This window comes from Pseudonaja textilis, chromosome 2 (assembly GCF_049901715.1).
Source record: "Pseudonaja textilis isolate UNSWEBS1 chromosome 2, rPseTex1.2, whole genome shotgun sequence".
NCBI classification, from domain to species: Eukaryota; Metazoa; Chordata; class Lepidosauria; order Squamata; family Elapidae; genus Pseudonaja; species Pseudonaja textilis.
Genome location: NC_141991.1, coordinates 230,300,277 through 230,324,626, shown reverse-complemented (window position 1 = coordinate 230,324,626; position 24,350 = coordinate 230,300,277). Strand labels below are relative to the sequence as shown.

General features: G+C 37.7%; 1 protein-coding gene and 1 long non-coding RNA gene across 5 annotated transcripts in view; one reads left to right on the top strand and one right to left on the bottom strand.

The window, feature by feature from the left end:
- Positions 1-7,903, top strand: part of LOC113447004 (uncharacterized) — a 38,784-nt gene extending 30,881 nt beyond the window's left edge. For all 3 annotated transcript variants that reach the window (XR_015742352.1, XR_015742353.1, XR_015742351.1), the window contains one exon: positions 5,726-7,903. This is a non-coding gene — a long non-coding RNA (uncharacterized LOC113447004). The remainder of the gene's footprint in view (positions 1-5,725) is intronic.
- Positions 1-23,964, bottom strand: part of DEPDC1B (DEP domain containing 1B) — a 29,163-nt gene extending 5,199 nt beyond the window's left edge. The window contains exons 1-10 of one of the 2 annotated variants that reach the window (XM_026716950.2): positions 23,799-23,964; positions 21,573-21,838; positions 14,646-14,778; positions 14,066-14,193; positions 12,946-13,076; positions 11,895-11,942; positions 9,824-9,964; positions 5,734-5,900; positions 4,833-5,009; positions 178-363 (exon numbers count right to left, since the gene is read on the bottom strand). In XM_026716950.2, the coding sequence (XP_026572735.1) occupies positions 178-363; positions 4,833-5,009; positions 5,734-5,900; positions 9,824-9,964; positions 11,895-11,942; positions 12,946-13,076; positions 14,066-14,193; positions 14,646-14,778; positions 21,573-21,838; positions 23,799-23,846 (1,425 nt within the window). In that variant the 5' untranslated portion in view covers positions 23,847-23,964. The remainder of the gene's footprint in view (positions 1-177; positions 364-4,832; positions 5,010-5,733; positions 5,901-9,823; positions 9,965-11,894; positions 11,943-12,945; positions 13,077-14,065; positions 14,194-14,645; positions 14,779-21,572; positions 21,839-23,798) is intronic. The other variant, XM_087927257.1, reaches the window with a different exon arrangement.
- Between the last annotated feature and the right edge of the window lie 386 nt (positions 23,965-24,350).

The following is a 24,350-nucleotide window of genomic DNA, read 5'->3' as shown; positions in this document are numbered from 1 at the left end:
CCCAGAGGCACTTTCCATGAAATGGGAACCATATACATTTGATAAATAAATAAAAATAATATAAATAAAAGAACCCAATATGAATCATTTTCCAAACTTATCAATAAAAGGGAATTACTTAGATGTTTCAGCAAAAATGAAGGGAAAACTGAAGAAAAATTCAATAATTTCATTTACCTGTTTCAATCTTTTCTTCTTTTCTTTGATGGACATTTCCATATTCATTGTGATTTCTTCCAACAAATTTGCCAGTGGCCCTTGATGACAATTTGTTTTTTGGTGTTCAAACTCATCAGTGCCAATTTGATGACAAAATGATGGCACTGGCAAAATAGCATCTATATCTGATTCTGGATATTTTATCTGAATTTTACACATACATACAGACAAAACAAAATTGCAAGAAGACATTTGGAATTTGTTTTTGCTTATCTCTATGATTAATAAACATTATGAATTGAAAGCAAGTGAAATATATACTATCATCGCTTGAAGCAAAATTGACCACTGAAAGGCTTTGAATGCTAAGCCTTTGTTTTGAAATTCATATAGGACATATATTGCATTTGACTGAAAAAGGAGGGAATGTTTATATTTTAATTGTGATAGTTATCTTCATTTAGTTATAAAAAGTTTTTTTAGAAAAAGGAAGGAAGGAAGGAAGGATCACAAAATACTTGTAGAGACATTTCAATCTGTCAAGGGGTTCATAACTATTAATAATCAGATCATGTTTTCTAACTGATTCTCTTCTTGTTGTTAATCTGTAATGTACCTCCTACATACATACCTGCACACATTCTTCCTACCTCCCACACATTCTTAATTAAATGTATACATGTAGTTGCCTATATTAAAACATCTGGATGGCTTACAACAATAAAACAGTATAAAATCATATTCAACAGTATAAAACCAACAGCATTATCCATCATGCTATTCCCTTTCAAGGTAAATAACGTTATGCATAGCACAATAGTAAACCAAATATATCTTAAGGCATGAGATAATAAAAATAAAAGGAAACAGAACTAAAGCAAGTTTGCACCAGTACCATTCACTATATCTTATTACACTTTTCTATTCTTGTTTCCTTCACATTCAACTCATTTTTGTTCTTTAAACTTCTTGCTCTCAGCTGCTTCACTGAACTCCAGACAGGAAGGGAAACAAAGGTCTCAAGGTAATGATCAAATGAGTCTTTATTCATCCATACAATGCTCCGGATTCAGGCAACAATGAGTAACCAAAAGGAATTAAAGTCAGCTCTGGTGCACCTCGCAGCCAGAGCTGTATTTATACACCAGTTAACAACTTAATGAGTCTATCCACCATCCGGTGAGCGCTACTGCCTCACATCCGATCACCATGTAACACCCTATACACTGTGCTTTTATCCATTAATTATTTATCCCTATTTACTATACTTGTACAAATATCATATTCCATCATTTTATTTACGCCTATTAAGTGACCCTCCATCTCTCTCGAGATCGTTAGTTCAACAGGCAGCATCCTAATCACTTTGTCCACAACTGCCTGCAGGCTGTAACAGCTCAGTGTGTGACGTCAACAAGGCTCATTATCTCTGTCGAACAGTAGAACCCCAGTTTGGGGGGTTAACAGCACCTCCCCCCTCGATAGCATAGTCTGACATGGCACAATGCATGGTGTCACGGCTCCAACATGCCCTGGAGACATGACACTTGCCTTTCTTTTTTTCTTGAATCTCATCCACTTCAACCATTCAGGACTTTGTTGGCCTTTCTCATGTTCTTGGTCCATTCTTTCTTTCTTCGTGCATTTCACTTTTCCATTTAGTCCATACTCATTCTTGATCCTATGTCTTCTTATTTCCCACACATTCTTAAGTACCTGATTCTGACTGCATTCAACTTTTATGGTCCTTTTCTCACTTTCATATACCAAAGTAGGCGGTAGCACTCTTATAAACATACATTTTACTTCTTTTGACATATATTCATTTTGCATAAGAGACCAGGTACTATTCGCTATTTTCCCAACAGCACTTCCTAGTTTTTTTTATTATTGTCACCTTTTGTATTTAATTAGAATTCTGAGAAACATCTTCGTAGCCATATTTAATAAGCTCATTACCCTGATGTTCTTACATATTTATTCTTGCAACTTTTTACACCTTTTTTTTCTTGAACACTAACCATTTAAAGTAGGGATGTCAAACTGGATTACTTGGAGGGCCGGATCAGCATTGTAGTTGTCCTCTGCAGGCTAGCTCTCGGGGTGGTGATGGGACGGCCAGCTTCCTGCAGCACCCTGCCAGGCCAAATGCGATGCGGGGGCCTGTGGGTGGCTCCTGGATGCCCCCTTTTGGGCTGGTTGGCCTACTGCAGCACCCTGCCAGCCAAAATGGGACACAGGGCCACCCATATCCTTTTTGGCCAGCAGAGTATTGCAGGAAGCTGTCCAGGCTGAAAACAAGCTGCACGGGTCCCACCCTGCAGTCCCCTGCAGCCCACTTTTGTTAGCAGAGACATTGTGGGCCAGTCCAGGCTGGCCCCAGGGTCCAGATCTGAGTTTGACACCCCTGATTTATAGCATCCATCTTAATTGCATTCTTTAACACTTCCCTAACAGCTCTATAACAAATCTCTAAAATATTCTTCTTGCCAGTATTCCCTCATTCCATGTTATGAGAGAAGCCATGGCCAGGGGACCTTTTGGAAAGCCCATTTATAACTAGGGTGTACCAGTCATGACTGTACCTGGACTATGAAATCCTTGTGACAACTCATGCCCTGATCATTGCACAATTAAACTACTTCAATGTGTTTTATTTGGTTGCTTTTGAAGATAAGTCATGGGCTGCAATTAATGCAAAATACGGTGACCAGTTGGTTAGCAAGAAAAACCTGTTCTGGTGGAATTGCTCTTATCTTGAGATCACTGCCCTGTAGCTTCCAGATACAAATGCTAATAATTACATATAAAATCCTATGTGGTGTGGGGTAGGATTTACCAAGAAATGCACCCAATTCAAATATTTAGAGAAGGGTCTTCGAACATTTTCCCCCTACGTGAGATGCAAGTGTATAGACACCATCAGGGCTTCTTAGTGACAATCTCACATTTTGGAATACACATCCATGGGAGATATGTATGATTCTTAATCTCCTGTCATTCAGATTTATAAAGTTGTTTTGTTTCAATAGTATTTGGCCAATAAACTAATTGTGGGAGATCAATGGTTGAAATAGTTGAAATTCTATTCACTTAGCCTGAGGCTTTTTGTTTAGATCTCTTCACCTATTTATAAATCGTACATTTCCATTGTAATTGCTGTGCATTTTCTCTGGTTCTTACTGCTTCATGCCCTCTTGAGACTACATTCTTTGCAACTACAATTTTTTCAACATACATTTTATGCTATATTTTTCACTCATTCTCTATTGTGCAAAAATCATTCTCTTATTTATACGTGCATGTACTTTCTTATTCCCTGGCTTCCTTCACTTCACTATTGCACTTCATATTTCATGAGATCATATATATCCCATTAGCACAACTCCGCACAACTCTCTGGTAATCTGAACATGTTTCTTTTTACTCTATTCTTCACAGTGTTACATTCTCTTTTCTTAGATCCATTTTCCATTTCATCCTTTGAGATATTACTTTATCTTCTAATACTTTCTCATATAGGACTCATGTTTTCCTCCTGAAGTTGATATAAATTCAATTTTCTTCTTTCTCTTCCTTTTCTGCCATGTCCATTTCCCCCCATGATCCACTCTTGATTCTACCAAAAAAATGGACTGTTCCATCCACATTTAGAAAATTATCATCACCACTGAATCCTTTACTAACCATCTCAATATATCGTTACAGTCAATTTCATTCTTGGAACTGTATTCATTTCTTAGCCATGTGTGTCTATGAATGAGTTATTGCCTACACCACATACCTGAAATAAAATCGTTTCCCTTAAACAGATACTCATCAAATTGTCACCTTTACCTTTCTTGGATTTCTGAATGCTTTGTGTACTCATCCAAACATCTAGGACAATTATTCATTTATAGTCATTCAGAACATTGCATAATTTACTCAGAACTCATATCTAGTGTTCGGAATGTAAGTCACCTAACAGTTATTTGGGTTGGAAATATATAAACTAGGCTAGACATTTTAATACTATGTCTTTAAGAGAATGCTAAACTGTAATTGGGTGTGGTTCCGCAAACGGCCATAAGATGGAGCCAGAAACCTGGGTTGTTTAGTCTCAGGAAAGTCTCAGAAGAGAGTGTGAGTGAATCTCTGTTTCCTTCTGCTGGAGAGTTTTGCCGTTCCTCCTAATTGACTGTTATTCTTGGATTTGATGTAAGTCTGTTACTGAACTGTTTTTGATACTGGACTTTGTTATTGGATTATCCATGGACTTGAAAACTGACTGATTTAACCGTGAATGACTTGGATTGTGTCTGAACTTTGCTTAAACGTTTATCAGAAGTAAAAACCTACATTTACTGTACAGTGTATGTGTGTGCTGTGTGTGTATTATTCAACACTTCTCTCACTATGTCTCCCTGTATGCGCTCATTCTCCTAACAGGGAATTACCTCAACATCTAGTACTTCCATTATCACCATTCACTGTAATATAACACAGAACTATTACCATTCTCTGATTTCCTACTTCCAAACTCAAACAGAACTTAATTTACATGTATTCATATAATGTGCTGTCAACTAAAGGAGGGATAATTGCAATTCTTCAAAGAAAACTTTAATCTGCTTATTTAGGTGGGTTTTCAAAATGTACAGGAGAACAAAATTCAACCCCATAAGACTCACCTGGACTCTTTGGAGATGTGCTATATGCTCCTCAACTGCAGTTTTTAAGACTGAAGGAACATTTAAGATTTCATGATAATTGTCCATCATGAATGATACTAATTTAGCTGCTAACAGTTCATCCAAGTCTACTTCATCCTTGGAGCAAAGAATGCAGTGAGAAAAGGTTTGAACCATCTGAAATAGAGGAGAGGAAATCAATGAGATCAGGTCTCACATTATATATTGAATGTGTTATTTATTGTCCCATAAGTGATGGAAGTTGCTACTACATCTTGTACTGCAGATCATGCATTGAGGCAGAGGCTACGTGACTTTTAAGATTCTTCCCAGCCCAATGATTTAAGTATTTATAAACTGATCTGAAATGGATACTGGAGGCCTGCTATCCCATTGATTAATATCAATTCTTGTAGCCCACTGATTCATATATACACATTCAGATGGTACCAACTTAAGGATAGAACACCTATTCAAAAGGAAAGGAAATAAAAAAGAAAAGAAAATTAACATATTTCCCCTTACATTCAATTCCCTTTCCAAAGTTTTGTTTTTGGGGTTACCCATTAAGACAGGGCTATAAATCTAAAAAAAAAAAAAAACTAGGCATGTCACAAGAGCAAGCAGTGCAAAAAAAATTACTAGGACTGTGGTGAGAAATAGGTGGGAAAGGCTGTAACTGCCAATTTTCATTCACTTTAGCAGGGAAATTCAGCCTGCGGATTTAACTTAAGAGTTATGCAGGCAGAAGGCGATATGAGAATATTGCAAACCACACCCTATGTTACACAGATTACTACTATGTCTAGAACAAGTCATTATTTTGTAACTAAGTAGAGTCTCCCCCAGAGCAATTCCAAAGTGATTTCATAATGTATTTCTATTTCTGTCAGACACACACCATTACTCTTGTTCCAAGTGTATCTGAAAGAGGTGGAAGATCTTTATTTGACTGGATCTTAGCCATCAGAGTCATCAACAACTGTAGCTTTCGCCGATTTGCTGGTGGCAGAAGAAGACAAGAAATCTGCAAGGCTTCAGTAGCTAGCTTCTTTTCCTGCAAGATTCCTGAATCAAAACATGATTTTAAAAGGGGCTCTTAAGTATTTTTTTTTAAAAAACTTCAATGTTAAGTTTCTTTGAAAATGAGAATTTTATCATTCACTTTGTTAATTCATCTTTTGGCATTCCAAATACAAGCTGTAAGGAAATGGAAGAGCATGTTGAGACCCAACATTAAAAGATTCAAGCTGAGCTGTTTTCATCACCCAAAAGCCTACTGATCTTTTCTTGGGAATGTTTTTGTTACGCTTATGAAGTAATATTTTTAAGTAATATAACCATAATACAAAGTAATAATTGCAAATAAATTAAGATTATACTTTCTGACAACCTGAAGAGGAAGAGAATCTAAGCCATTTTGTCCTCAACATTTTATGCTGATTAAGAATGATTTCCAGGACTCTGAGATTATCTTGTTCCTACAGACATTCAGAATAAGTGAGGGGGTTGGACATTCATGCTGACTGGTGTGGAAATAAAAGGAGAGTTCAAGCTGTCCTCGATCGTTGTTTGTGCATGATCATTATCAACTCCAGACCCATTTAGAGGTTCTTCATGCAAACCTTTAAAGCAGCTATAAATTTGAGTTTATTTTATATGCATGAAACACCATAAACCAGAAAAAGATTTATATAAAATATTTTGCATTTAGAAGTGCTATTTTGTATATTCTCAGCTGGAAACAAAACTTGGTCATTTTGAGCAGGCCTATCCCAGAAAACAGCAGTGAAATGAGCTGTTTCAACTTTAAGTTAGATAATTTCAAGTGTTGCAAACTTTTACAGAACAGGAATGTTCATTCAGCAAATTTTCCTTTGAGGTTAAACTCCACGTAAGCTATTTGGAGTTTCGTTACAAGGAAACTTAGACAAGTCAACAGTTCTGAGAGTACCTAGCAAGGTGGATGGTTATGTTCCAATTTTAAAAACTTACCTATGGTATTTTATGCTTATTCCTAGATTATCCTACTTGGATAAATTATCTATATAGAATGGCTGTCCCGCTGAAATAATTGAAATACTTATCTTTCCTGTGGAACTCTGCATTTGTATGGAATTTACAGATCTGACTTATTTCTGTACTAAACCATGACTTGATTAATCCTTGCTCTTTGAGTAAACCACAGTGTATGGCTTCACCAATAAAAAACTTCAAAATAAAACATACCATGTTAGTTTAGCGTCGAAACAATAGCCCAAAAGGGCATGCAATACTCCAGAGATCCCCCCCAAAGCCCAGTGTAATGTCTAAGGAACTAAAGGCTTCTCTTGCATTGGCAAATGTCATTGTTTATGAGACCACCATTAGAACAACACTGAACAGCAATGGTGCACATGGCAGGGTTGCAAAAAGAAAATCTTCGAAAAGAACATTGCTGCCTGCCTACAGTTTGTTTGACACCACATGGATAAGCTAGAGAGCTAGTAGAAGGTTTTGTAGACGAATGAAACCAAACTACAACTTTTTAGCTTGAAAGAAAAGCATCATGTTTGGCAAAAAGCAAACTTTTTGGATTCCAGAATAAGATGTCTATGAAACTCAGTGGTGGTAGTAGCAATTTTGTGCCTGCTATGCTGCCTCTGGACCAGGATAGCTTGCCATCATAGATGGAACTATGTATTCTGAATTTTACCAACAAATTTTGCAAGAAAATATGAGGGTATCTCCCCATCAACTGAAAATCAAGAGAAAATGGGTCATGAGCAAGACGATGATCCAAGATACATATATCATATGATCAAAAAAATGGTTAAAGCAGAAGAAAGTTATTTCTTCTAGAGGGTATTTCATGGAAGCAAGACTATCAACATTCCTGAATTGAAGCTGTCAGAATGGAGGAATGGGCTAAAATTCCTCCAAGCAGGACTGATCAACTATTAGAAATGTTTAACTGCAGTTATTTTTGCCCAATGGGGTAATGACAGTGACTGAAAGCAAAGGTTCACATACTTGCCACATAGAAGTATGTAACTTTGGATAATTTACTTCAATAAATCATTGAATAAGTATGTTTTTGACTCACATGTTTAATTAGATTCTCTTTATTGAGTTTTAGAACTTGTGTGAAGCATAGATGAAATTTTAGATCGTATTTATGCAGAAATACTGAAAATTCAAAGATTTGCAAACTTTTGAATGCCACTGTAATTAGTAGAAACAACATGCCTTGTGAGTAGTAAGAGAGTCAAACCCAAGTTAGGCCAAGGCTTGGCTTATGAATCTGGTGCAAAGCTGATGGGAGATCAATTTAGCACATGGCAAAATAGAAAAGCAAACTCTACATGGAACAAGATCCCAAGGTAACTGTTATTTTTAGGCAGAAGTTAGAATGGCTAACAGTTCTGCAACTGGAACAGAAACAAGGAGGGCAACAAAACTGGTTCATCTGTCATTCTGAAATTGTCTGGTATTTAATTATCATCTACATAATTTACATTTGAAAATAGTGGTAATTTTTTCAAACTGATAATTATCCACCCATTATTGAAATATATTTATTAACAGCTTCCAACATTTCTTACATGAATCTTTCAGTGTTAAATTTTGGACAAAATTTTATGGAAGGTAGGATGAGGAATTGTGACAATTGCTTTGCCCACACTTCAACAGCACAACTGAAGGCAGAACATTTGTATATATGCATAAGTATGATGTTAGTGTCAATACACAGATCCCTTAAATATGTGTCAGTATGCTGCGTGTACCACTTAGATCAAAAGGTCTTAGGTCAGAGGACTAAGAAACTTTCATTTTGTTGAGGTCCTCAATCGAAAAGAGATGAAGTGTAAAAGAATAAAGGCAATGTATGAAGTGGGATATGGATGTGGTAGAACAGAAAAATTGAGAGAATAGTGAACGTTACTGGTATAAAGTAGTTTTTGCTAGGTTTTCTTTTCTTTTTTAAGTCATGCCTTTGTTTTCTTTGGTTTATGATTTTCTTTCTGACTTGTATAAAATTGTTTACCACCCATACAAATAAAATGTGCTTCAGTGGGAAATCAAAAGAACTTTTTTTTTTTTGTCTCCGATGAAAAAAGTGATACTATTTCTTAAAAGAGTACCACCCTGGCATTGGTGATGAAATTATTCAACAAAATTCCTGAAAAACCATAGGATGTAAATATGCTAATTATAGGATTAATCAGAACAGTCAAAGAAGATGTTTGAGGTGTTATGTTTTATGGTATTGCTGAACTGTCTCTGGTATGAAGATAATTATTTTGAACGAATGGTTCTGAAATTCTGCCACCCAATTCCGGAGACTCTGGGCTGCTTACAAATACTAAAAATATTTAAAAGCAAGAAAACAAAAAGAGCAGCAGCAACAACAACAAAGACAAAATTGGAGTGGTACAAAAAAGTGGGGGGGCTTCAAGTACCCTCAGGAAAGGCCTAGGTGAAGATGTCCTTTTGGGGTCCCAGTTTATGACATTGTTTAATTAAAGAAACCCAGAGTGTGCCAATTTTGCCAGATCACATTGGTTGGGTAGATATTATGGGAGACAGATGATCCCTCAAGTCACATGCCGTAGCCCATGTAGGGTTTTTATACTGCTGTTACTGCAATGAGGTAATCCGTATTATGGGCTCTTACCCTGGTCTGCTCAAAGTAGGTTTGGTTTTTCTGCTAACAGGACTCCAGAGAAATCTCTGAATATAATTGCCTCGGGGTTATTTGCATTGCTGAAGCCTGCCTTTAGGAAGCTTGTAATGTCTGAAATCTGGATCCCGAAGGTTCAAATTAAAAAGGAGGAATGTTTAGGTGTCCTGCTAGATGTTCATCCATTTAACAACAATTATTCTCAAAATATCAAGTTCTAGAAGGAGTCATTTTCATTAGGAAAGATGCTGAAGGAGAGCAATAAAGTTTTGTTGCACAAGCACTGTGCACTCAGCCTGCCAGATACAGGTTTCACAGCATAACTTACCCAGCACACTGACAAAAACATCAAAGAACTGGAAAGTGAGAAGAGGCTCCTTCATGTGTGCATAATAATCTGCTATAGTTCTAAAGACATCTCTTTCAAAACCTGAATAGGTGGGTTGTTTCAGATCTGGATATCTGGGCCCTAAAAAAAATGGAAAAGTGGAAAGTAGAATGAAAAAAAAAAGATTTCCTGGTTGGATTACACAGGTGGCTGAAACGGCACTAATTTACACGTGTAGTCATAATGAAAATCCTATTTATTTTTATTTATTGATAGTATAGCAGCCCAGCTCACACATAGGTGACTCTGGGTGGCCTACATAATTTTAAAAACATCCACAGGAGAATAAAGACCCATTAAATAAAAATCACCCCACTTCCATGGCAGCAATAACATAATTGAATCAGCCACATAATTGGCTCCATCACCATTTGTGGTCATCAGGCCCACTGAGAAAACCACATTTTTGGAACCTTTCAAGAAAGCAACAGGGTGGGGGCCACATCAGGGAAAAGCCAGCAACAACACTATGCTGTCACATAGGTATAGGAATCAAAATGGTGACTAAACGTTAACAAGAACTTATGCCAATGTGTTTCTAAAAAGACATGTCTATTCATAAACTTCCATAATTTCAAAATAATTTTTAACTTCCTAAACAAATTGGTGGTTTAAATGTTTGCAGAACAGATTTCTCTCAGCCAAACCATTTCAGAATAGACCCAGGGAATTATCTGTTTGAAACAACTTCAACTTAATCCTCATCTCCTTGCTTCTCCAGATAGATAATCCCTGATTTAAAATGGATTATCTTTTAACATAAAGAGTAACCCTGATGAACAATTGAAAGGGCTTTCTAACAGTAGAGAATGACTACAACTAAGAACAATATATTTATACTACCTGAAACTATAGCATAACGCAATTTACAAACATACCTTCCTCGGTAATTTTTTCTTCTCATATATCCAGCATGTGTAATATGGCCATTCCAAAAAACTTTAAAACATTGCATTCTCTTTATTACCAAATCCAAATGGCCTTTTTGTGTGTTGTTAAGTAAGACATGGAATGAAAGGATCATCTTTCCTTTGAGTACTTAAGCATACTCTGATTTGACTTATAGGAAAGTAGCAATACCAATTTAAAAACAGTATGCAATCCACCTGACACTTTCAATCTGAAGAAACCAAGCTTAACTTAGTCTTTTAACATAATTATCTATGAATGATATAAAAGGAAATTTCTTCTTTCCCTGTATTAGCAACTTTTAGAAAGTTCAACATGATTCATCCTGCCTTCCTCAGTAACCTTAAATGTTCACAGACACATGAAAATTTGAAAAGGACTAGCCCTAGTGTCTGAGGGTCAGAGACAGTCAAAAGAATACAGGTATTCCTCAACTTATGACCACAATGGAGTCCAAGATTTCTGTTGCTAAGTGAGAAATTTGCTGAGTGAGTTTTGCCCTATTTTATGACTTTCTTGCCCCCGTTTTTAAGTGATTCATTGCAGGTGTTAAGTTAGCAACACAGTTGTTAAGGGAATCTGGCTTCCCAATTGACTTTGCTTGTCAGAAGGTGGCCAAAAGTGATCAAATGACCCCAGGACACTGCAACCATCATAAATATGAGTCAGTTGCCAAGTGTTTTATTTTGATCATGGGAACATGGGGATGTTGCAACGTTTGTAAATGTGAAAAATCATAAGTCATTTTTTTCAGTGCTGTTTTAACTTTGAATCATAATTAAATGAACTGCTGTAAAACAAGGACTGCCTGTATTAATCCCATAATCAGACCACTCCTCAGAAAATATTCCACTCAAATAAACTGCAGATTTGGAGCAATGGTTGATGAGAATGAGACATACTATGTGGCAGATGATTTCCTCCCAGCTCGGTTGCAGAAAGTGTAATATTATTATTAGAAAAACTCTATGGCAGAAAATAGACTCATCTAATCAAAATCGGTTTATTAAAAAAGAAGAGAACGAGGGATTTCTGCTCTACTGAAATCAACGAGAAAGCACAAGTTCAAAAAGCAACATACAGAAATAAAAAAAATACTCACAGTTCGCTAAACATTTCATTGCTGATAGAACCCAGTGAGGAATTTCTTCTGCATCAAAAATTTTTTAAAGTGATTTAATATATTAGAATTTATTAGACAAAAAAATTAGATTTTAAATTACAATTGCAGGCATTTATTTATTTAAAATTTTGTGCTTCTTCCCGAAGTAGATTTAATATTTCTTCCCTGTAGTTCTTATCTATAAAGTGAATTATATAGTCTTTATAGGCTGCTGCTCATTGAGCAGCTAAGGATGACTTGACATAGGCATTGAGGAAAACAATTTTAGTGTACAAAAACAGTACCAGTAATAAGATTGTAATAGACAGCAATAACTTTTAACAGAATAAGATAATAAATATTCTGTTTCTTGGTGCACAGAGATGATTTCTATGTAACAAAGAACAATTTTCTAAAAGCACAACCACATTTCAGTTTTGCTAAGGATGCTGTTCATCATTTCAACAGTGCACACTGCAGTGAAACATAAGTTAAGTCATACACTACTTAATGGATTCAGTTTCAACTTATTATCATCCAGCCAATTTTTAACGGTAGTTGTACTATCGTGGAAGCCATACCGTCCTCAGAAGAGATTATGGAAAGATGATTCTTGAGTATACCTGGTTCCAAGTCTTCTGATGACCCTTCCTAGCAGGTTTACTTAGCCAGAGAGTAATATTAGAGACAGATGGAGCTTTGAGAGACAAACCATAATAGATTCTGTTTGAAGGAAATCTACCTCAGAGATAGAAATGGAGTGGCTATAAAACCTTGTCCCCCATTCCCACATAGGTGTGCTGTGCTGAGTCCTGGAATTACTTTTGAGTTGTGGAGGACATATACAAGGAAAGACAGCAAAGAGTAATTGGAATTATCAAAGTTTCCTAGATTTCATGGGGAATCAAATTATCACTACTTCTTTTATTTCTTTAGACAGATCTGTCCCAGAACTTTATTGCCACTGAACGAGCAGGTTAGTGATCAGGATATGTTTGTTTCCTGAATAGATTCCAACAAAACTATAACATATTTAAAAAGTTCTACTTACTTGACTTATCTTCTAAAATGACAGTTCCTTGTTTGTTGACGCTGTATACATTCTGAATGATGTCCTTTGGATTTACAAGTTTAGTGTCCAAAATATCATTCAGAGAATCCAAACCTAAAGTTTTTTGCAAGCTACAGAAGACATACAGCAAACAGATTTAAATTAGCTACCAGCAGTTATCTGGAAAAAAGATTTACAGGTAAATAGCGCATATTGTCATTGGATTATGAATATATATGAATGAATTGGGTGTGTTTTGTGTGTAATAAAGCCATCTTCAAAGCCTCTTTAGTAAAACAGTAGGCTGCTTTAAAACAAAAATTATTTGCTTCTTTCAGATGCAAACCAAATCACATACATATGAGAGTGCTATAATATAAAATACTTTAAACTATAATAAAAACGAAAAGACAGATTAGGGAATTACACCACCATCTCTTCAGTGTTTCATACATATAGTCCTCAACTTATGACCATTTGTTTAATAAGAGATTGAAGTTATGCTGGCCTTGGAAAAATGACTTATGACCGGTGCACCATATGACAGCAATTTGAGCGTTTAGCAACTAAATAAATAAGAGTTGCATAATCAGGACTGGCATTATAGATCATCTGTTGGAGACAATAAAGACATTCTGTCGAGACAGAAAATAATTTACAAATTTGCTCATTGATGCCTTTGGATTTTTTGAATGGCTACCAGGGTTTTTAAGTCTTTTATTTTTAATTTCGGGAGCAACTACTAATATCAATTGCAGTAGCTTAATGTGTGGTGAAATGCAGTCCAGATTCTCAGGAGGGACAGAATATATTCCAAAGGAATAAGAGACAGATTGACGCCAAGCCCCAAAACCAAGAAAGACATGCAGGGTTTCTTCTGAACACTTTCCCTTACTGTTCTTCACCTAAAGACAGAAATATTGCCAAACTAATGCAAACTATTTTGCCTCACTATAGTTATACTCGAGAACTTCTAGGGAGGACCTGTTTTGACCCTGTTCCTCCCAACCAAACTATCTAAAATTTAGTCTCGTATTCCTCTGAAATGCACCCCCTCCCTCCTGGAGTACATTCCAACACATTTATTTTTGTAAAAGAACAACTCAGGCAACATGCTTACTATGATAAAGTCCTGGACTTCCATATGTCTTCTACATTTGCCTCTTTTAATTTTCGATGATGGATGAACTTGCAAGCTGGTACTTCTCCAATTGCTATGCTGTGACGTTTAAACCACATTTCAGAATTCTGCAGCAGTGTGAGGAGAGAAACCCTAATTATTGTTAATCTATAATTTTGCCCTTTTGTGGCAACATTGCTTCACTAGTAATATATTTGACCAAATCTATGGAAAGAGTCACAACTAAGTCCAATTCAAATTAATGAAAAACTTTCCACCAAATCCACCAATTTTAACCTTAATTTTAATCCCATTCCCCACTATCCTGTCAGAGCTAAAGAAGCTTCTTGGATGAGAAGCGAAATGTCTTCTCATCCAAGAAAAAACAAGGAAGTCCACTTGCCTCCTGAAAAAGCACCCTTGGGACAACCATGACCTGGATGACTGAGAATCTCTGCAGACTGCCACTAATTTTAATTTTTCTTGATATCTTTGAAGGCAGAAAAGATGATAATCTTGACATATCATGTATTTGTATATCTCAATGCATTACACATTAATGTATGGGAAGTTATCTTACCAGTGTGATAGGTTTCACTGGGATGTGCTCTTGGAAAGTAACTTTTTCAAAGTCCCAATTTGGGAATTTCACAATTTCTTTCCGGTAAGGAGATCGTTTAGGGTATGGTTTTAATGGTGAAAAAGGAGGAAACCTAAAATTTGAAAACAGTTTATTAAAACCTTCATAGGAACACTATCATTCTGCCCTGAGAATCTAGCCCCATTGATGCCACTAGACAACATTTCTTTAAGCTAAAAGAACTTCGGAGACAAAATTACACAATTTTTCCAAAACTAAAGATACACAAACAATGATATCAATTTGTAACATGATCGAGCTAAAAATATTTTTGCTTTGAGAGGGAAATCACAACAAAGTTTTATCCTGGCTTAAAATAATTATCTATGTATATAAAAGCGAAATACCACTCATGCATCATCGCAAAATCTTCAGAACCATAAAGCCTACAAACTTGAAATTTGGCATGTATGTTCCTCTTGGCTTCTAGGTGCTCACTAAAAAAGGATTTTTCAAAATGACCATCATAGCATTAGTATTTCATATATTATTATTAACATACTCTGATGCTAAGGAGTTCTACTCCCCTTCCCCACCTGAAATGAAATCTGTTCCAAATGCAAAACACAAGCAGAGGAGAGGAGTTTCAATTTCAGTTTCACAGCAGCAACCAGCTTTGGTACAGAGCAGTTGAGTTAAGCCATGGCCAGGCTCCTTACTGTCTCCTTGCTCACACAGCAACTACTGTTTCAGTTTTCAAACATCCCTCAACTCTCTCACACACTGATAGGATGCTAGCCAGATGAACACCGATGGATGCTGGTAGGCAGAGGCACAATTTGCCCCCCCTTATTTTCCTTCCCCCAAAACTAAGGCCGATCAGTTTCGTAGCGAAGCACAGGTATAGCGCTAGTAAATAAACTTGATACTGCAAAATATATCAGAGTCTTTGCCATCACTTGTTTCAATAGTTTTCCTTTACTCTTATTGGAAGAAAGTTATCATTTGGGAACAGCTAAAACCAGGATTCATGTGCTTTTTACTACCGTAACAATTCTATATTTTGCTGCTATTTTAGGCACAATTTTAAATGTTTCCTGGTATGACAGATACATTTTGTATCTCAGTCTCACAAATTCTACTGAAAATGTTATTTTCAAAGTTTACAAATTCTGTTTTAAACCCTATGCTACTGGAAAACAAATGATGAAACCTGATGTTATCTATTATGTTTTATTTTGCATTGTTTCATGCAAGCTGTTGATTGTATTATAAAGCTCTATAAATATTTCAGTTTATTCACTGCTACAAATCATTGGGTGATGTATTTTCTGGCTACACATGGGAGCTTTTTGGTCATAGGTAATAATAAATTGAGTGTCGATCACAGGAACATAAGAATAATGTTGGATTTAATAAATCACCCCTTCCTAATGTTCACACAGATGCTGCTGGGTCTCCAAAGTACAAAGTACAATAGGCATAACATTAATCAAATATTGCCTTTGATACTAGAATGCTATCATGGTTAGTAGCCATAGAATCATTATTTTTTATGAATTTCTAAATCCTGGCAAAGTATCAGTCAGAGGAAATAATAGCAGGATTATTTATTCACGTATGATTCTGGATAATCTAATCATGAGCTTGAAATTATTCCATCAATGTTCCATTATGATCAGGAATATATTATCCCTGATAAGATCCATTATTTTTTTGAGAAATTTGCATTTTTACCATCGCACAGAAGAATTGAAGCTAATAAAATCATGATAATGCTCAAACATTGGACAGGGAAACAGTGATCTGGTGTTGATTTGGCTTCATACCTGTTTAAATGTCATCTGGACTGAGAATCTCCATAGATTAAAAAGTATTCCAGCTTATCGTAAAGGGTTATTTTGTAATGACTGGACACACTACAGTTTAGATCAGTGTTTCTCAAACTTGGCCATTTTGAAATTGCTGGCTGGGGAATTCTGGTAGTTGAAGTCCATATATTTTAAAGTTGTCAAATTTGAGAAACACTGGCTTAGATGGAAACATTGTACAATGCTTTACATGTTCCCCAACAATAACAATGGCTTAACTCCACCCTCCTAGCCTTTTCAAGTGAACTTAGTCAGGTAAACAAGTCTTGGGGGCTCAGTCCCCATAGTAGTTAAATGTTTTTGAAGTGGCATACTTGGCTCCCGACAAATGCTCTTGCATTTGTTGAGCATTAGATGTTTCCTCAGCCCCTTAGCTCCTTCCATAAAACCTGATGCAGAACAAATTTCCTGCTGAGGTCCAGGCTACATTTCAAGCTCTGCTTTTAAGCAATGCCATTATTAAATATCCAACCCAAACTCCAGGCAGAGATCAAGCCAAGATGGGCTGTTTACCATGGCTTGTGGTTACAACAATTGATTGTGAGTCCTTTTATTGTCTGTGGTTGTTGCTCTTGTCTGAATGTCACTTCCTGCTTTTTTGTCTCCTGTTCTCCTACTCACCCATATCCCTCCGGATTGGCTTTCCCCTTTGACCCTGAGAGTATGGAGGGCACGGTGTTAGAAAGTAGTTATTAGAAAGCTGAACTAATGCCATTCCAGAAGGAAAAGGCAACCCACCATTTAGTGAAGCAAGAGTGTTACATGGACAGATAAGGGATGAATGAGAAGGAACCATTACAATAGCAACAGAGATCAGTCACATCAATTAGAAAGTAGAAAACTGAGTTAAACCAAATTAGAAAAATTAGAATCTGAGATCTTTAAAAGCAGACATGCACATTTTTACCTGATTATAAAAGAGTGTTGCAACCCTGGCATGGAGCCAGCCTCATTTAGGGCTCATCTTGTGTACTGAATAAACTTTTGAACTCTAAACTATTATATCTGATGTCTGACTTCAGCAAGGAACAAATCATAGAGAAGAAATTCTTCCACCAATGTGCTGACCTGGTTATCTATAGACATGAGGTGCTCTTGAAAAAGTTAGGGTGTGGCTAAAGTAGTCAGCTGGAATGGCCAATTGCATAGCTGGAACATTGGCATGGATGACTATGGATCGAGTTTATGTTGGTCAGTTTGACTCTCAGCAGATTTGGGGGGGGGGGTTAAACACAATTTATAGTGCTGTAAAACATTTATGTCTTGGGGAGGATGAGTTAAGCCTAGCCGTTACAAAAGGGGGAAGAATTCAACCTCATCCTCTCTCCCTCGGTTACAGTGGTTGGTCTGAATTTGCTCCCGATGTTGAACTCTTTTCAGCAACTGCCTCCAAGTTTCAAAGTCTGCCTTAATAGCCAAGAGTTCCTTGTTCCAGAGAACACAGAACTGTTCTGATGGATTTAATTTGTTTTTTTAGCTTTCTTGTAGCATGTAGCAAAATAGTTCATGCTAATCTGATGTCAAAATGTCAGTTTCATCTACAGATGTTTGGGTATAGTCAGTATGTTGGAGGATAGACTGAGCGGAGAAATCCTTTTTAATTTGTTCAAAATCTTACTGAATATATTCTAATTCAGGGGTGTCAAACTCAAGGCTCGCAGGCCAGATTTGCCCCGCAGGGTGCTTAGATTTGGCCTGTGGGGCCACCCTGCAAACAGCCTGCAGTGCCTCTGCCAGCGAAAATGGAGCTTTGGGTGGGGGCTCCATGCAGCCAACCCAGGCTCCATTTTTGCTGGTAGAGGGCTGTAGGAGGCCGTCATGGCTGAAAACGAAGCCTAGGTGGGTTAAGTGATATTGAGCTGGCCATGCCCCCCTGGCCAACACCCACACACTGCCCCCCCCCCCAGGTCAAACACAGTCCTGATGCGGCCCTCAATGAAATCAAGTTTGACACCTGAATGGGGTATATTTCCAGCACAGCGATGACTGAAGCAGCTGTAAGTTTTGCAACATTTGGAATGAAGACGTATTAATAGTTTATGAAAGCTATTAGCTTCTGCATAAGTTTGAGGGTTGTCAATAGGAATTTTTTCCCTACTTTGGCTGGGTCAGTAGGAAGATTTTTACTTTGGCTGGGTCCTTCTGGAACTTTTTTTGTAGAGATGCAATGTCTATGGTATTAATAGCATTGCCTTCAAAAGTGTATTTTTCAGGGGTAGCATACTGATTATGTTACCTGAGGCACTGCAAAGCATCTTTTACATGGCATTTGTGATGCTGAAGGGATATATAGGATACATACATACATACACACAGAGAGAGGGGGGGGAATGGGGGATTTAAGAGATGTGTATCATCTTATTTTATGGGCAAACTACAGGAACGGGGCAAGGTAGGTATCGTATATGTGCAAACCACGCCATAGACTACAATGTCTGAGCAGAAGCCAAAACTATCCAAAACTGTGGATTACCCTCGTCCTTGTACTGTCTGAAAAAGAGACGCCAAAATACCCCACCAACCACACAAGGGAGAGCTGAAGCCAGACTCAACTACCTGTTAGTGGTCGGGCTGCAAGCAAAACCTCAAGAAGAAGGTAGGAGAAAGGCAGGCTGTTTAGCTCGCAGTTTTACGGACAACAATCTCCATGTTCCCCCTCGAAGCATACCTTCCCATTCAAAGACGCTAGTGGATGGCACAAAGATGTTAGTGGGGGGACAAAGATTCCCCCCCGCCCTCCCTTAGAAACTGGTTGAGCAATTGAGTAAACTGCGAGTTCCCTTAGTCGGCAGCCTAAGCAGAGGGGCCCAGAACTGCCCACGGGGTAGTTCTATCGGCCAATAGAAGCGGCCTCCTGGAGAGGCAATTCTGCCCACGGGCGCTTCAATCAGCCGATAGAGGTGAGCCTGCCCACGGGGTGCTCTAGCCGAGGCTACCTGCGGGGGGCTCCTAAAGGCAAGTCCCCCCCTTTCCCCATTTCTCTTCACCTCGTATAGTTCAAGCAATGTGAGAAATGGTAGGGAACGCATGGTTTAAATAGGACTAAATTTTGGGGGCGGGGCTTAATTTCACCTTATGCCTAGAAAACATGCTGGGCCTTCCGGGGTGGGGGGAGTGGGGGCGTATTGTTGGAGAAACACAGTATTCCAATAATTGATTCAATGTTCTCTTTAAGTACTCATCAGGCAGCATATGAAGAAGTACAATAAATGAATCTGAACATCTAGTGGTTGAAAACTTAGGCCTTTGAAAACTTAGATGTAAATTAAGATCTGCAATTATCTTACAGTAGCACTTATTTACAGGTTAGGTTCTAGGAGATATTGGTCCGCTGGGCAGAAGATTGCTAAGGAACTTTGGGGATGCTGATCAGCAACCACTGATGACTCTGTTGTGCTGATCAAAATGATGAGAAGACTCCCTATGCAGCAATGTAAGAGCAGAGAGTCATTGCCCATAGCATAAGGTTTGAACTTCAGTATGAACTATTATAAAGTTGGTGTTTTTCTAGAATAAGATTATATGGGAATAAACCTCTTGCAGCAAAATAACAATACTAGATAAAAGAGGAATTCTGAGGCAGAGGGGCACCATATGAGAAGTAGCTAAGGTTGGCTATGTTGGTGAAATGTGCTCTGGAATCAAAGGGGGTGTTTAATAAATGGTATCAGATCAAGGCAACTATGGTAGGACAGGAGTAGATGGGTTGGTAAGTTGCACTGAATAGTTATGGGTTATCTGTGTTGGAGGTTGCTGGTTGTGATAGGATGGATGTGGAAACTCACTGAGGGAATAGGAAATAAGGGGATTGTGGAGCCAATTGTAATTGTGATGGAAAAGGAAGGTTTGACAGGAAGGGGAGTTAACTGTTTCAGGAAAGTTCAGATAATTTGGTACTGGGTTCCTACTTTAACTCAAACGCCTTGTTTTGGTGAGGTGTCTAGGAAAACAACTTGTTGGTGATTATCCTCACATTGATTTTGATGAATGATAGATTCATCTGCAAAAAGACTGCACCCTGACTCATTAGATGAATTAGTAGATCTGGTCTGTATTATCAAAACTGAGAGTTGGCCTAGCCCAAGATTTTTCCTTCTGGGTATTTCAATTATATGGGGAAATTAGGATGTAGGGACCAGCAGAGAATCTGCTGAACCTAATCCTTGATGAAGACTACTGTTGAAATGTCTTGGCTTCTAATGCTAAAATTTCAGGAGAGCTCAGGAGTTCATGTCTCCATGAGCTTGCTGTTGATAATCTTGAGCCAACGTATACAGGAAGCTACACATTGGGCCTGATCCCCTAAGAGCAGATGACTTGCTTTTTCAAGATGGAGGACATTATTGTTTGCTCTGTTCAGTTCAATACACATAACCACCTGAGATTTCCACAAGGAAATAATTAATTAATTAATATGATTCCCCTACAGATGTTGTCTGGAAGTTCTATTTAAGGTAGATTGCATAGAGGGTGGAGAGTGGAAACAGAATTGGTTGGTTGGTTTTGGAAAGAGTGCATAGTCCTTGTTTAGTGACTGCTCATTCAGCAACTGTTCAAAGTTATCATAACATAGAACAAGGCTTACAGCTGGCTCATGAGTTGCAGCATGCCCATGGTCACATGATCGTGATCCAGGTGTTTGGCAACTAGTGAACTCACAACAGTTGCTCCCCCCCCAGTGATCATGTGATCACTATTTGCAACGTTCAGTACTAGCTTTCAACAAGCAAAGTCAAAGGGGAAGCTGGTAGGGAGTTGCAAGTCAGTGACATGACATCAGTTGTAATAACCAAGCACAATCGGCTCAACATCCACAACGACCTTCATAAGCTGGTGCAGTCGTGTGATTTTTCGCTTTAAAACCACACTGCTGACAAAATTCCAGATCGCAATTACAGTTGTTAAATGGCAACTACCTGTATTGCTTATGCTGCAAAAATCATGCCATTTCTTTCTGGTTTTGGAGGCTAAGGATTCAACACTTGCTTGAAATACAGTCATTTAAAAATAAACACAGTACACAGTTTCTGCCCCAAGAACCCATTCAGTTATTTACCTATATAATTTACCATTATCCTCAAAATCATCTTTGCCCCATCTTCCTTTGATATCTTCAATAACATGATTCTTCAGGAACTTTTTGAGAAGCTGAACTGTTTGAGCACGAGTTACTTCTGGGCTAAAGTTTTGGTTGCGTCTTAGCAGTTTGTGTAACCATTCCACAGCCTCAGAAGCTGTGAAGCAACCTTCGTAGCTTTTGAAGTGAAAGCGATGTTTCCGTAAGGGCATTCCATTTCGAAATAGCTCAACAGTCTCATTCCACTGAAAAGAAAATATGAAAGCTTTATCTAAGCACAAGTTAGTACTTGTTGGGGCAGCACCTGAGAAGGAACAAAAGAGTGTATGAAGAAATCTAACATGTATCTTCTAATTTAAGCTTTTAGGCTTTTTCCGTATCAGCCAAGCTCTTTCCAGTTTTTATATATTATTTCTTATCAGCAAGAAATGTCTGGTTGTTTCTTAGGTTGTTTTTCAAGATTTTTCTCTAATATAAGCACATTGTCTTTAACAACCATGTTCTAAAATCATGCTTGAACACATAGGTTTTAATTTGAGCATAAATCTGCTTTGATCAGTGTATATAAATAGGCGCACAAAACTGTGACGTGGTGATTTGTGTATTGAAATTCCCAATCATGCTTAATATTGACCATTCATTTTACAATGAATGAATTATTTATCTTAAAAAGTTGGTGTACTGTTTCATTGCTCACAAGAGATAAAAATATGGAGAAAAACTGATTGCCTTCACTACCTGTCTTTGTTCATATATCACAGGCAAAAGCCAATTTCTTTTCACAGAGGAAAAATAACACTCCCTATAGCTCAGAGGAGGCAATATGTTGCTTTTTATTGAAGGTTTCATAATGCCTAGCCACTACTCAAAGCTGTTAGGACTGATATGAGTGGAAAATCAAAACATCTGGAAAGTCCAAATAACCACATTGGTATTTTGTAATATTTTGTAAAGTTTGTAGTTGTTTAATTTTAATTTTGTTTGCTCCCCAAAGTCAGTTGTTTCAATAGGTAGCCATAACAGATGAATGATATTCCTTATACTTTATGTGGAGGTCATCATATAAATAACGATTTATGGCAATTATGCCATAGTTGCATTATTGAAGTTGCATGAAGTTGCATTATTATTTTCTTGAAGCATCATTTCTGCCAGTCTTCGTAGCCCAGGTGCCCCTATCAAGTGTGTATGTATCTGTGTGCATTTATTTATAATTGGGGCAGGAGGTAAAGATTCAAATCAGGAGTAATGTTGGAGATAAAAGTCTCATTAAAGAAATCTAGGATTTTTTTTCCTTCAAACTGTTCAAGGATCTGTACAAATTCATTAATTGGGTTCATATTAAATTACAAATTTTAATCATGGGTTATTAAACAAAACCCGGGTGGCTAGAAATGCATAACACATCCAAAAACCACTACCACTCTAGCAAGCACTTAAAAATTCAGTGCCCTGGTTAGGCTTAATACTGCACAAGGCCATTGTTTCAGTACAGATAGTACTCGTCTTACAACAGCTCATTCAAAGTTACAACGGCACTGAAAAAAATGACTTACGACTGTTTTTCACATTTGTGATTGTTTAAGTATCCTCACAGTCATGTAATCAAAATTTGGATGCTTGGCAACTGACTGGTATTTATGACTGTTGCTGCATCCTGGAAACATGAGTTCCCTTTTTGTGACCTTCCTACATGCAAAGTCAATGAGGAAGTCAGATTCATTTAACAACCATGTGAATAACTTCATGACTGCAGTGATTCACTTAACAACTGTGGCACAAAAGGTCATAAAATGGGGCAAAATTCACTTAACAAATATTTCACTTAGCAACAAAAATTTTGGCCTCAGTTGTGGTCATAAATCAAGGACTACCTGTACCTGGAATCATCATTTGTTGGAGGCAGTTTTGTTAATTTAAAAAAAAATTCCCAAGATTTCTGGAAGAAAGTCTTAATTGTGGTCTTTCTAATAGTCTTTTTAAAATTAATGCGATACAGTTGGAAATGTATTCTCACATCTACCATATAAAATGACACAGCCCAGTCAAAGTCTTAACACCACGCTCTGCTGCATAGTAAACCAGTGATCTATTAATGGAGCTATGCTGTGTACATAAACAAGAGTGCATTCCCTGCTAATTTTCAGGGACAAAAAAAAAGGCAGCCAGTGCTTAGAAAGCCTTCGGAGAACGTATTTTACTCACCAGCCGAGTTGCTCGGTAGGGCCCGGGGCCCACGAGTCGAGGCTCCATCGGTCGGCCAGAAAATATAAAACTCCGCGGTCCGTCTCCACGGAGACCGAGGGACACAGCATATAGAACTTTCGAAGGAAAGTTTGAATCGGAGGCTACCGCGTTCTGATTGGGCCAAAGCTCGGCCACGTGATCTCTCAAAATTAGACGATTGGAGGAAATCCTTTAAGAGAGGGCCTCCTATCTTGGCAACTTTAAGACTTGTGGACTTCAACTCCCAGAATTCAACTCCCAAAGCTGTGACCGAGGAATTCTGGGAGTTGAAGTCCACAAGTCTTAAAGTTGCCAAGATTGGAGACTCCTGCTTTAAGAAACACTCCATAAAAAATAAGAGGAGGGGGATTATCCTGCATTCGCTCTTTACTCCCCGACTCCCATAAAGCAGGCGATTGGGTTCTCTGCAACAAACGTCAGAGGTGCGTTTTTACCGATAAACGCCCAATGAGTTATTCTGCTCCTTTCCTCCGTCATCAATCGCTGGGCGGCGTTAGCGAGATAAAAGGA